Here is a 14,476-nt window from a genome sequence, read left to right as displayed (position 1 = left end):
AGTCATTTAAATATATTACTTGGCATGGAATGAAACCAAAACGTATCAAACCTTGAATCCTTTTGTTCCAGATCTAAAATATTTTTCTCCAACACCTTTAGTCAAATACATCCTGATTTTTATTATCCTATATTAAGTTCATGCATTAGTCTTGTTATTTTCCTAACTTTGACTATCAGACTATAAAGTTAATCTTTTTCCGATCTAACTGTGTGATTGGTACTCAGGTCTTTTAGTCACTTGATTTACTCACCAACATGAATTTTCTTTAAAACCGTTTTTAAATAGAATCCTTGGATTTGGAGTAGAAGAGTCTAGCAAGTTAAAAATTTGGTAATCTATAATCTCATGGCCCTAGATGCCAATGGATTGTTTTGGCTCTTGCTCAGGGCACTGAATCATGTTGCCTTCAATCCAAATTGTAGGCCTTCCTCCTTAGCCTAAAGACAGTCATATTAATTATTGACAATGAAGATCCATCTTGTATTTAAAGATTAAGAAAATTCATACTTTTAAGATTAAGGTAATTTGACCTGGAGCTCTCTAATGTCCCTTACCAATTGTAGAAACATAGATTTCATATTTAAGCTATGGAATGTACATGTCATGTTTGCTGGGTGGTTTGCAGTAGAGAACTGGGCCTGAAATCATTTTTCCAAAACAGTTTTTCTGAGACTCCTAGTGGTAGCAGCAGTGACATGATTCACATCTCAAAATCCAAATACTGTCAGATGGAAAAAGATGTATTCAGCTCAGTGGCTTGAGATTACTCTGCATTACTTGAATTGTACAGTTCAGAAGCTAGGAAAAGCCTATACTTGTAAAAGGGCAGGATTTACTCTGAGGGGTAGACAGAGTCACCTGAAATGTAATTTTGTGATAGAGAAGAATTTTACATTTGTTGAAATATATTAACCTCAAAAGGCTTTAATAAATCAAGACCCACTTGCAGATACTGATTTCTTTTTTCTTTTACGATTTTCTAATCTTATTTTGGCCTTTGTTCATAGTACATGTTTTCTTCCTAGCTTCCCTTCTTCCTTAAATCATTTCCTCTCTTTATATGTGTGTGTGTGTGTGTGTGTGTGTGCACGCGCATATGCATACAAATACCATCTGTCCTTCCAAAGAACAACAAGGGGCAAGGACGGGAAGAGAGGCACAGTGTGGTCAGAAACCGATGGAAAATCTTGCAGACAGTTTTTTGGCTCCTCTTCTCTGTCCCCTGTTTCTCTGCCCTGCAGCCCCCTGGGGAACAACAGGAAGCCAACAGCTTGTATCCATTTGAGGAAGTGGCAGTGACAGAAGAGAAATGCTAAGCTGTTCAGCTCTATTCCTAGACTCAGGGAAGCCATGCAAATGGTGGGTAGTGTGCTTGAACATACATATTCTGTGCCACAGGATTCAACAGATTCGAATTTCTTTTTTGTTTTATTGAAGTATAGTCAGTTTACAATATTATGTTCATTACAGGTGTACAGCATAGTGATTCAGTATTTTTGCAGATTATACTCCATTATAGATTACTACAAGATAATGGATATAATTTCCTATGCTCTACAATATATCCTTATTGCTTACCATTTTGTATATAGTAGTTTATATCTATTAGGCCCATACCCCTAATTTGTCTGTCCCTCCTTTCATCTCCCCTTTGATAATCGTAAGTTTATTTTCTGTATCTTTGAGTCTGTGTCTGTTTTATATTTACATTCATTTGTACTATTTTTAGATTCCACATGTAAGTGATAATATTATTTGTCTTTCTCTGACTTATTTCACTAAACATAATGTTCTCTAGATTCATCCATATTACTGTAAATGATTGTATTTCTTTCTTTTTATAGCTGAGTAGTACTCCATTGCATATATGCTTATATATATACTGCGTCTTCTTAGTTCAGTCATCTGTTGATGGCTTTTGAGTTCCTTCCATGTCTTGGTTATTGTAAATAGTGCTGGTATGAACATCGGGGTGCATGTGTCTTTTGAATTAGTGTTTTCTTTTTTTTCAGATAGATATACCTAGGAGTTGAATTGATGGGCCATATAGTGGTTCTATTTTTAGTTTTTTAATGAACTTCCGTACTGTTTTCTGTAGTGACCTGCTGTCAGGAAGCATTTAACAGGAGGCTTCCTGTGTGCTGTTTTGGATCTGTCATGAATCGTTTGTCCCTTAGTAATTCCTGAATATTCAGGAATTAAGTGGAGTAGCAAACTACTCCCTGGGGCTTAGGAATGCATGCATTTCCTTCATTAGTTTTTCCATATGGTGATAAGTAATTATTTACGACCCTCTTCCTTTTTATGACCCATACGGTAAAAGTGATTATTCACAACCCTCTCTCTTTCATATGGATGACCTCATGTTTCCTTGATAACTTGTAAGTTTTGATTTTATCTCTGCTGAAAACAGCTACCTTGTAAGACAGTATAAATACTCACACAATGTTGAATAAAACACCTTTGCTCCATCAGAGCTTGGGTCCCCGTGTCTTCTCTCTCTCTCTCTCTCTCTTTCAGGCTATTTCTCTGGAGCGCAGAAGCCCACTGGGCTCACTTTCTTGCCCAGGCTAATGAGACCGTCTCGAGAAGGTACTCTGTGCCTTCACCCCATCGAGAGGGTGCCAGGTGCCCTCATGAATAGCGCAAGCCCCGTGTCAGGAGCTTTATTGGTTTTCTGTGTAAACCAAGGAATATCAGCCTCTTTCTCTCTCCTTTACTTTCTTATCATCGACACTGGACCACCAGGTTCCGGTCCATGAAAGGACCTCAACAGCCTGCACCAATTTACATTTGCACCAGCAGTATAGGAAGAGAGTTCCCTTTTCTCCATACCTTCGCCACCATTTATTTGTAAACTTTTTGATGATAGACAGTCTGACAGGTGTGACGTGATACCTCATTGTGGTTTTGATTTACACATTTCTTTAATAATTAATGATATAGAATATCTTTTCATGTGCCTGTTAGCCATCTGTATTTCTTCTTTGGAAAAATGTCTATTCAGGTCTTCTGCCCATTTTCTGATTGGGTTTTTTTGATACTGACTTGTATAGGCTCTTTGTATGTTTTGGATATGAACCCCTTCTCATTATTTACAAATATTTTCTTCATCCCATAGGTTGTCTTTTTGTTTTGTCAGTGGTTCCTTTGCTGAGCAAAAACTTTTAAGTTTAATTAGGTCCCATTTGTTTATTTTTTTATGTTATTTCTTTTTAATTTCATTTTTAATGTTATTTCTTTTTATGTTATTTCTTGTCTTAGAAGACTGATGCAAGAAAATACTGCTACAATTTATGTCAAACTTTTTTTCTGGGAGTTTTATGGTTTCAGGTTTTATGTTTAGATCTTTAAACCATCTTGAGTTTGTTTTTATATGTGGAATGTGTTATATATGATAGGAGGGAATGTTCTAATCTCATTGTTTTCAGTGTCTTTCCAGTTTTCCCAGCACCACTTATTGAAGGAATAGTCTTTTCTCCATTGTGTTTTCTTATCCCTGTGTCATAGTAGTTAACCCCAGGGTGTGTGGGTTTATTTCTGGGCTCTTTTGTTCCACTCATCTTTATGTCTGGTTTCATGCCAGTACCATGCTGTTTCTATTACTGTAGCTTTGTAAATACAATCTGAAGGAGCAGAGAAAATTGTGGGTGGTACCCTGGAACACACATATTCTGTGCCACAGGATCAAATAGAATGGAATTTCTTAATTGTCCTACTGAAGTGGAACTTAAGAGGCTTTATCAATATCTGATAAATAAAATACAAGCCAATCATTTGAATTGCTTCCAGATGTATAATTAGAAGCTTTCTACACTGTGATAATTTTGTAATAATCTATCTTTCCCCAAAGACCCTCTCATGACCTTGGGGATTATATTCATGTGGTGCCACATGATGTCAAGCTATTGCCCTTGAAAATATAGCCCTAATTCAGGTCCTTGAGAAACTACACTTGACGCTCCCTGGCCTAGTAGGTCTTTAGTGCTGCTCCAAATCTAACTGTAGAGAAGGTAGTGAACTTTGAAGTGGGCTATACTGCTTGGAGCTGAGTTTTATAGTTTTTAGGCTTCCCTGGTGGCTCAGACAGTACAGAATCTGCCTGCAGTGTGGGACACCTGGGTTCAAACCCTGGGTTGGGAAGATCCACTGGAGAAGGGAACAGCTACCCACTCCAGTTTTCTGGCCTGTAGAATTCCATGGATAGAGGAGCCTGGCAGGCAACAGTCCATGCAAAGAGTCAGACACTTTCACTTTCACTCCCTTTCATGTTCCAACCACATCAAAATATCAACAATAATAATAATGATAGAAAAAGGCAAGTCTGTGTTTTCAAAGAACATTAATAAAAATGCTCATTTGAGCACTGGAATTGTTACTTGGGGATCTCCACTGGAAATTGTCTTTACTGCTTTGAAACGTGGCAGAGGTGAGGTTTATGCCCCTGTGGAGAGCAGATGAATGCAGGCTTTCAGAAGCCTGAGCACACTGCTGCTGCTGCTGCCAACACTGTAAAAAGAGACATTGCAACCTTGAATCTATCTTGTGGGATAAAACTTAACTCATCTAATTCAAATTTATGGGATTTCTGTACAACTGTGAAATCTCCCAGATAAAGGTAAAATGAACACCCTAAATAGTGGAAGCCTAGGAGACCAGGGATGGCAGCTTTGTTTCACTTGCCTTAAAGAACCCCAACTTTGGCGTGGATATCACTTGTCACTGAAAATCTGATTTAAACATTGCAGAAAGTATGTTCATTTGCAAAAAATCTTTATCAGTCCTCCATTTTTGTTTCAGGGTAGTTAATTGAATCATAAGTCAAACTTAAATCCTGAAAACTTTTGGTATTGTCAAAAATTAATCAGCTCTGTAGAAGTGATGGTGTGGCAAACATGAAATACTGAGCGGTTGAGTTAAAAACGAGGCTTTTGCTTAGTATTGCTGATGCTGATTTCTATGGAACAAGTTTTGCTTCTCACTCAAATATGACTAAGCACTCTTGCTTTATAAGTTTATCCAAAACAACATATTGCTATCCTATAGGATAAATATGTACTAGTGTTTAGAAGGAGGAAATAGTATGTTATTGAGATAACAGTCTGTGGGTCCAGACAGAGCCACATATGACTCCCAGCTCTAACTTCATCTACCTCAGTTTTCTCAACTGTAAAATGGAGCTGATAATATCTACTCCATAGGATTGTTACAGCAATTAAATGAAAGATTGTATGAGTGAAGTACCTGGATCATAGTACACTATCAGCAAATGATTGCTGTTGTTAAAAAGTAATTCTTGTGTCTTGCTCACTGACGTAGTCTGACCAATGAGGAGACAAAGTGTATATTGATTTACCAAACTAAGCAAGGAAATAAAAACTGAGAGAGACTTTCACCCTTAACTACATACTTCCTTATTTTATGTCTTACATGTAAACCTTATCTTGTTACTAGATGGTAAAGTTCCTAAGGACAGAAACTGAATCTTCTTCTTTCCTGTACCCTACAGTGACTAACAGTGCTAGATAACTAGTAGACATTCAGGAAATGTTTGTTGACTTGATCTTACTTAGCAATGTCCTATGTCTTTATATAACCCTCTTAGGAGAATAAGATTTTGCCCTACCATGTAGGAATCTGAAAGTTTCTTTGTAACTGTTATTTTCCATAAAACCATGGGGAAGTTTTACCATGTTAAAATCATTTTGCTTTCTAATTGGTTTCTAGGCCCATCTTTAGCCATGTTATTAATAGGCATTTACATATTATTAACACTGCAGCTGGTACTGAGATCACTTCTCTCTGTTTTTATTTATTTTTTTTTATTTATTTATTTTTTTTCTCTCTGTTTTTAAATGACAGTCTTCATTTTCTGATATTACTTAGATTAGCTTGAAGTTTTTTGTGCTTAGCCTTTCTGTCTGCATATTTAAATATGCCTAATGATTTTTTGTAGCTTTGTGATAAGTATGCATGTCTAATTGAGGCATCGTATGCCCTATACATTTTTTTTTCAAGTTCTGTTGATGTTCTAACATTTGATTACCATTTGGGGGAAAACTGGAAAACACATTGCTCTTCTTTGAAATTTTTAGAGGTCTGTATAACAACATTAAGTACAGATCAAGGAACTGGTATGTACAATTGATCAAATTTATAATAATTAACTTTTAAGAAGTTTTCTTTGAGTAACAGAGATGTGGATGATCCAGAGAGCACTTATTACTAATAATATTACTGATGAGTTTGAATGGAGATTTAACATGATTTTTATTCTCACAAGGAAGTTCCTGATCTAGAAGATATAGGAAATGTTATAGCAGCTGTTTTATTGGTGAGAAAATTGACTCCTAGAGTAGTTGGGTAACTTAGTGGCAGATCTGGAAAACCCAAATATTCTGTTTCTAATTTTTTTAAATCTTGGTAAGAATTATAGTTCAAAATATGATCCCAGCCATTAGTTGTTCTCAGAATCCAACAGTTGATCATTCCACATCCCATGTCAAAATACTTTCCATTTGACCTCGTGAACATTCTTTCTGTTCACTTTCCAGTTTGAACGCCATGACCCTGTGGATGGGAGAATCACTGAGAGGCAGTTTGGTGGCATGCTGCTGGCTTACAGTGGAGTGCAGTCCAAGAAGTTGACTGCCATGCAGAAGCAGCTCAAGAAGCACTTCAAAGAGGGAAAGGTAGGTATTTTTGCTTAGAGGAACCCATGAGAGCATATTGTTACTGCAAAGGTACTAACATAATGAGAGTGAACTAGTAACTAATTATGACTAATTTATTTCTGGTACTTGAAAAAAAAAATAAGCAGTTTGTGAAGGAGAAGGGATAGCCTCGAATGACCCTAGGTTTTTTTGTTCAGATCACAATGTGACCATGAACTGAAATAGTGAATTGAAAGAGAGAGACTGGTTCCCCAGGGGAGATATAGAGTTCCCTTGTAGATATCTTCAGTTTAAGGTGCCTGGGGACTACCCAAGTAGAGATGGTTAGCCAGCAGTTGAATATTCAAATCTATTTTAGAGGACTGAGCTGGGTTTGGGAATCATCAACACACTATTAGAATTAAAATCATGAAGATTGATGAAGTTACCCAAAGAGAATATTATACAGAAAAGAACCATGAGCCAAGGGCAAGATCAAGTGGAACACTAACATTTAAGCAGTTCCACAATGAAATCTTGAGGAAATGGTTAGAGGAGTACCTAGAGAAAGTATTGAAATCAAAGCCAGGGAAGAAGAGGGTTCAAAAACTAAGGGATCTGCAGTGTCCCATGGGAAAGAGAGGGTCCAGTAAAATAAAATGGTAAATACCTGGTGGTTTTGGTGAAATGGTGACGTTCGGGAGAGTTGTTTTATTACAGTGGTCCAATTGGAAGGCATATTAAACAGAAAGTGAGAAAGTTGAAAAAAGGAAGGAAGAAGAAAGAGGGAGGGTCCAGAAAGAAGGAAATAGCATATGTTTAAAACTCTGAGGCAGTAGTATATTAACTCTGCTTGGGCTTCTATAGCAAAATACTATAGACGGGGTGGCTTCAAAAACAGAAATTTGTTTTCTCACTGTTCTGGAGGTTAGAAGTCTGTTATCAGTGTGAAGGCAAACTGGGTTTCTAATGAAAGCTTTCTTCCTGTCCTTTAGACAGCCACTTTCTTGCTCTGTCTTCACATTACCTTTCCTTAGTGTTTATACAGAGAGAGAACATGCTCTCTAATGTGTCTTCTTATAAGGACACTAATCCTATCTGACTGGGGCCCCAGCATTGTGACCTCATTTAACCTTTATTATTTTTTTAGAGGCCCGATCTCCTAATACAGCCACAGTGGGGGTTAAGGCTTCAGTGTATTAAGTTTCAGGGGTGAGATGACACAAACATTCACTCCATAACAAGCAGGAAAGATGAATCTGGCATGTGTAAGGAGCTAAACCGGGATTATTGTGGTTGTCAAATACTAACAAAGAGGAGAATGGCCTGAGATGAGGTCTGAGAGGAAGATGTGGGCAAGAACCTGCAAGACCTTGTAGGCATGGAATGAGTTGGGGTTTTATTCACAGTGCAATGAGAAGCTATTATTAAAGAGTTGTGAGCAGGAAAATAGCGTGGTTGTGTGTATGTTTAAAGAGACAACTCTGGATGCTTTATGAAGAATAATTTGGAAAGGAGCAAGCATAGAAGCAAAAGACTGAGACTAAGATTATTAGAGATTTCAGGAGGAGATGAATGGGTCTTTTTTGAGCAGCATGAGATTGGAGACCATGGATTTGTGATGACACTAGTCAACACTGCTCTGTGAGAGCCTTCAGAGCTGTACCTGGTACAGGAAGAAGCAGATGGTAGAACTGAGTCAGTGTCTGGGGTTTTCTAGGCAGTGGATGAACAAACTGAACCAAAAACTAGTAAAGAGGCCAGATCTTTTAAAGATCATGTACACACTCACAGAGACACACATACACAAACACACACAGCAGTGCAAGGGCTAGACCCCAGATCTCATCCTCAGCCCAATACCCTTCCCACATGACAACAATTACCACTTAGCCATGCCTGGAAAATTGACCTAACATTAAACATGTTCCATGAGGGATTGCGAAGGTAGTGTGATATAGTAGACATGGAGCTAGAAGACTTGAGTTCAAGTCCTGCCTGAGAAGTTTCTGTGGACGTTGGATAGATCACTTAACTGGCCTCGTAAACTGAGACCCTTGTCCTTTATGCAGGCTCTAAACTTTAAAGACTCAGTAAGAAATAGAATTGCCTGGGCTTATTTCCATCAATCTTTGTTCAGGAAATCTTGCTTGAATAGCATCACCCCCAAGTTGGTGGAAAGCAGTTCTTATCAGCTAGAGTTTTTCCTCCATACCTTGGGTGTTGAAAAGCTGCAAGGACCTCTGAACAGACTGTGGACTGCAACTGAGAGCAGGCTGGATTCCGAGAGAGAGTGTCAGCTTCTCTGAGCAGTCCAGCCAGTCTGAAGGTGTTCTCTTGGCTATGAAGGAAGACTCCTTAACAGAAAGTGACAGAGGACAATGCTTCTCTCCTAAAGAGAACTCCTATATTACCTAGTACACAGCTCATATCTATTGGAAGTTGTAATTTCAGAAAGTTGATCACAAATATCTAGGTGAATTTTGTAGAGAACGCACGTTTCTGTTGACCAGACCCTTTTTTAATGTTTTGGCTGCACCACACAGCATGCACTCCCACCAGGGATTGACCTGCAACGCCCCACCCCCATCCCTGCATTGGAAGCATGGAGTCCTAACCGCTGAACTGCCAGAGATCCCTGACCAAACTTATTTTTAAAGTTTTGGTCCTGGCATTGATTTGACCTTAAAATAATTTTCTGTCACTCCCCAAGTCTCTCAGTGGTAAAGAATCAGCCTGCCAGTACAGGAGACACAGGTTTTGTCCTTGGGTCAGAAAGATCCCCTGAAGAAGGAAATGGCAACCCACTTTAGTATTCTTGCCTGAAAAATCCCATGGACCAGAGGATCCTTGTGGGTTACAGTCCATGGGGTTGCAAATGAGTCGGACACCACTTGGCAACTAAACAACATTATCTATCATGATAGGTCAATTCATGTTTTGATATGAATTTATATTTAAAAGCAATAAATTGGGTGTTGGAGACATCTCCCTTGAAGAAATAAAGTATTCTAGCTTTGGCAGGAGTTAATTTAGGACCCAAAGACCTTGCAAAAAAGCCCTGAAGTAAAAAGACAAATTTTGTCAGGTGATAAAAATCTGGGGTGCTAAATTATTTCTGGCCCAGAATTTCTAGCCTGCTTTAGAAAGGAGATGGAGATTGATTGTACTCTCATGTTGGTAAAATAATTTGTGAACATAGCAATTAACTAAAATGAGAGTTAATGAAGGGCCTTTCCTCCTAAGGTTACCAGTCCATCTCTCTGGGACCATTTCCCATTATAGAGGAATGACTATCTGATTTCTAATTGCTTCCTTTATTCCACTCTGGATTTGTTAACATGAAAATGTAAGTTTTCATTTGGCACATGTTAATCACTTTCTGTGTGGGGTTCTGTACAAAATTTCAAACCAGAACTAAAAGACTGAAGGTCCTAGTGGTGATATTAAATAAATATTGGCATATTAGTGACCATGCAGTGCTTCACAGCCATTTTTATTTTTTGTGTTTCTAACAGCTTTGCTAGATCTCATTTTGCCTTTGAGAATATAGAGACACAGAAGAAGAGAAATTAATGATCTGCCCACAATCTGGACTAAAATCTGAGGCTTCCTATTACAGATCTTGTCCCTTCTCTAACAAAATTCTGTTTTTCCTGACCATATTCTTCCTCTAACGCAGTTCTCTGGACCTGGTTTTCCAGTAGGCTCACTTGGGGAACTTTTCAGAAATGTGGTTGTTGAGACCCTCTTCAAATCAACTAAATCAGAAGCTCAGTGGGTGGGTCCAGGCATCAGCAGTGCTTAAAAGTCTCCCCAGGTGATTCTAAAGTGCAGTAAAGCTTGCCACAGCCACTGGACTGGAAAAGTCTGCTTCATCAGTGTCTCTAGTTCTGTCCCTGAGTAATAGCTGGAAGAACTGGGGAGCCTGCCATGCCCGGAAAAATGACTCTGTTCATGCTGAATAACCACCATGTTTCTTATTTAACAAAGGCAGTTTTTTCTTTTCTTTCTTTCTTTTTTTGTTTTATGGAAAACATGTTTTGTTTCAGCTTTGCTTTCAAGATTAGTCCCTAACCTCTATCAGATTTTCCCCATTCCCCTCACTGTCTTTTTTTTCTGTGAATTTTTCTTCTAGGTCAAATGTGACTCAACTTAAAATGTTTTAAAACTTTCCATCCTTCAAATTACCTTCTTCTCCTCATTAAATAAAAGAGTTTCCTGAGACTTCATAGGTGTAATTCACAGTGTTGCTTCTCTATGGTTAAGAGTGCAGACGCCCACAAGCTTTAATAATTTAGTAAATACACTCAAGAATAAATTGAAAGTTACAGTTCAGTGGCAGACATTGCTATATTCAAAACCAGGTACTTTAGGATAAAAGATAAAGCCATCACCTATCCTCAAGAAATATGTAGTCTGTAATAGTCTAATAAAACATATATCTATGCAAAGGATGATCTAATTTCATATCAATATTTATTGAGCACCCATGTGCCAGGCACTCTTCTAAATATTGGGAATACAAGAATGAGCAAAACCAGCTGTCTGTTCTCATAGTGGAGGAAGACATAATAAATAATTATAATACAACCCACTCAACTTTGAGCCTCTGAAAAGCACCATCTTACTCATCTTTGCCATCCTTTGTATGATGTCTCACAGGCAGTTGTTTATCAGATGCATTGATGAATGTATAGTATGTACCCTCATAAAGATATAATAAAACTATTAGGTTATTTACTTTTCTTGTTTTCTGTGGATAATATTCATGTGGTCTCTTCTGTTCATATATTCTCTCAGATGCTTGACAGTTGAACCCACATTGTGGTCTTCATAAGATGTCAGATTCTAGAAACATTGATCCCAGAACCTTTGAGAAACTCTAACCCCAATTACTGGGTGTCCACCAAAACTATGTAGTATAGCACCCAAGATGTGGCCATTAAACTTAAAAGGTTAGAATTCTACTTCATTGATTTGCTTTGTGTTACTGATTACCTTTGAAACCTGTACCTCCCTCAAAAGAGTACTAAGCTGTGAGTTACTATTCAGAGATTTAATTTTATTTTTCCACCTATTTTATTTTCAATTCTCCCCACCCTCAATACAATTAGTGTCATATACCTCAGCCTTTTCCTTATTTCCTATCCCTCAAGACCCTATACAAACCAGAGAAGAGAATATATCTCAGAGCATAACTGAGTAAATTCATTACTACTAGTTTTGTAGTAATGAGCCTGACAGCTTACTCGGGACTTTGACCTATCGTTTCAGTTCAGTTCAGTCACTCGGTCGTGTCCAACTCTTTGCGACCCCATGGACTGCAGCACGGCAGGCCTCCCTGTCCATCACCAACTCCTGGAGTCCACCCAAACGCAAGTCTATTGAGTCGGTGATGCCATCCAACCATTTCATTCCCTGTCATCCCGTTCTCCGCCTGCCCTCAGTCTTTCCTAGCATCAGGGTCTTTTCAAATAAGTCAGCTCTTCGCATCAGGTGGCCAAAGTATTGGAGTTTCAGCTTCAGCATCAGTCCTTCCAATGAACACTCAGGACTGATCTCCTTTAGAATGGACTGGTTGGATCTCCTTGCAGTCCAAGGGACTCTCAAGAGCCTCTCCAACACCATAGTTCAAAAGCAATACTTCGGCGCTCAGCTTTCTTCATAGTCCAACTCTCACGTCCATACATGACTACTGGAAAAACCTTAGCCTTGACTAGGCAGACCTTTTTTAACAAAGTAATGGCTCTGCTTTTTAATATGCCATCTAGGTTGGTCATAACTTTCTTTCCAAAAAGTAAGCATCTTTTAATTTCATGGCTGCAGTCACCATCTGCAGTGACTTTGGAGCCCAAAAAAATAAAGTCAGCTACTGTTTCCATTGTTTCCCCATCTGTTTGCCATGAAGTGATGGTACCAGATGCCATGATCTTAGTTTTCTGCATGTTGAGCTTTAAGCCAACTTTTTCACTCTCCTCTTTTGCTTTCATCAAGAGGCTCTTTTTAGTTCTTCTTCACTTTCTGCCATAAGGGTGGTGTCATCTGCATATCTGAAGTTATTGATATTTCTCCCAGCAATTTTGATTCCAGCTTGTGCTTCATCCAGCCCAGCATTTCTCATGATGTACTCTGCATATAAGTTAAATAAGCAGGGTGACAATATACAGCATTGATGTACTCCTTTTCCTATTTGGAACCAGTCTGTTGTTCCATGTCCAGTCCTAACTGTTGCTTCCTGACCTGCATACAGATTTCTCAAGAGACAGGTCAGGTGGTCTGGTATTCCCATCTCTTTCAGAATTTTCCACAGTTTATTGTGATCCACACAGTCAAAGGCTTTGGCATAGTTGATAAAGCAGAAATAGATGTTTTTCTGAAACTCTCTTGCTTTTTCAGTGATCCACTGGATGTTGACAATTTGATCTCTGGTTCCTCTGCCTTTTCTAAAACCAGCTTGAACATGTGGAAGTTCACAGTTCACATATTGCTGAAGCCTGGCTTGGAGAATTTTGAGCATTACTTTACTAGCATGTGAGATAAGTGCAATTGTGCAGTAGTTTGAGCATTCTTTGGCATTGCCTTTTTTGGGGATTGGAATGAAAACTGACCTTTTCCAGTCCTGTGGCCACTGCTGAGTTTTGCAAATTTGATGGCATCTTGAGTGCAGCACTTTCACAGCATCATCTTCCAGGATTTGAAATAGCTCTACTGGAATTCCATCACCTCCACTAGCTTTGTTCGTAGTGATGCTTTCTAAGGCCCACTTGACTTCACATTCCAGGATGTCTGGCTCTAGGTGAGTGATCACACCATTGTGATTATCTGTGTTGTGAAGATCTTTTTTGTACAGTTCTTCTGTGTATTATTGCCACCTCTTCTTAATGTCTTCTGCTTCTGTTAGGTCCATACCATTTCTGTCCTTTATCGAGCCCATCTTTGCATGAAATGTTCCCTTGGTATTTCTGATTTTCTTGAAGAGATCTCTAGTCTTTCCCATTCTATTGTTTTCCGCTATTTCTTCACACTGACCACTGAGGAAGGCTTTCTTGTCTCTTCTTGCTATTCTTTGGAACTCTGCATTCAAATGGGTATATCCTTGCTTTTCTCCTTTGCTTTTCGCTTCTCTTCCTTTCACAGCTATTTGTAAGGCCTCCTCAGACAGCCATTTTGCTTTTTTGCATTTCTTTTCCATGGGGTTGGTCTTGCTCCCTGTCTCCTGTACAATGTCACGAACCTCCGTCCATAGTTCATCAGGCACTCTATCAGATCTACTTCCTTAATCTATTTCTCACTTCCACTGTATAATCATAAGGGATTTGATTTAGGTCATACCAGAATGGTCTAATGGTTCACTGAGTACTTTTTATGTACAAGACATTTATTTGTCATCTCCCTAATTATCACGTCCTGCTCGGTGGGTAGGATCCCTGTTTTTGAGATGAAAAATGCTTTTTCCAAACCTTCATTATTTGTCTGAGAACACACAGTGTCTTACGAGGTGGCACTAGGATTCAAAGCCAGGCTATCTCATTCCAGGATCCATAATCATCCTACTGATGAATCTGTTTATTGTCACTGTTCTCTATGATTTGAATAAGCAGAAGAGTTTGGAGTAAACAAAAAAAAACAGTGTTACTAGACTGTAGCCTATCTCTTAGTGAGATAGCTAGAAAGGTGAGTTATGGGACCAGATTGTAGAAGACCTTGTATACTACACTAAGAAGTTTAGGGGTTTCCAGTTGACACTGAGTGTCACTGATATTTTGTCAACAGTAGGAATGAACATATAAAGAAAAGTGATGTTTTAGGACATTTAG

At 38.6% G+C, this 14,476-nt stretch overlaps 1 protein-coding gene across 2 annotated transcripts in view; it reads left to right on the top strand.

Moving 5' to 3' along the window:
* MICU1 (mitochondrial calcium uptake 1) overlaps positions 1-14,476 on the top strand; it is a 218,243-nt gene that overhangs the window by 168,922 nt on the left and 34,845 nt on the right. For both annotated transcript variants that reach the window (XM_019953951.2, XM_070782354.1), the window contains exon 9: positions 6,558-6,695. In XM_019953951.2, the coding sequence (XP_019809510.1) occupies positions 6,558-6,695 (138 nt within the window). The remainder of the gene's footprint in view (positions 1-6,557; positions 6,696-14,476) is intronic.

The sequence above is a fragment of the Bos indicus genome, chromosome 28 (assembly GCF_029378745.1).
Source record: "Bos indicus isolate NIAB-ARS_2022 breed Sahiwal x Tharparkar chromosome 28, NIAB-ARS_B.indTharparkar_mat_pri_1.0, whole genome shotgun sequence".
Taxonomy (NCBI): domain Eukaryota; kingdom Metazoa; phylum Chordata; class Mammalia; order Artiodactyla; family Bovidae; genus Bos; species Bos indicus.
The sequence above is the reverse complement of the archived record's forward strand: the minus strand, read 5'-3'. Positions and strand labels throughout refer to the sequence as shown.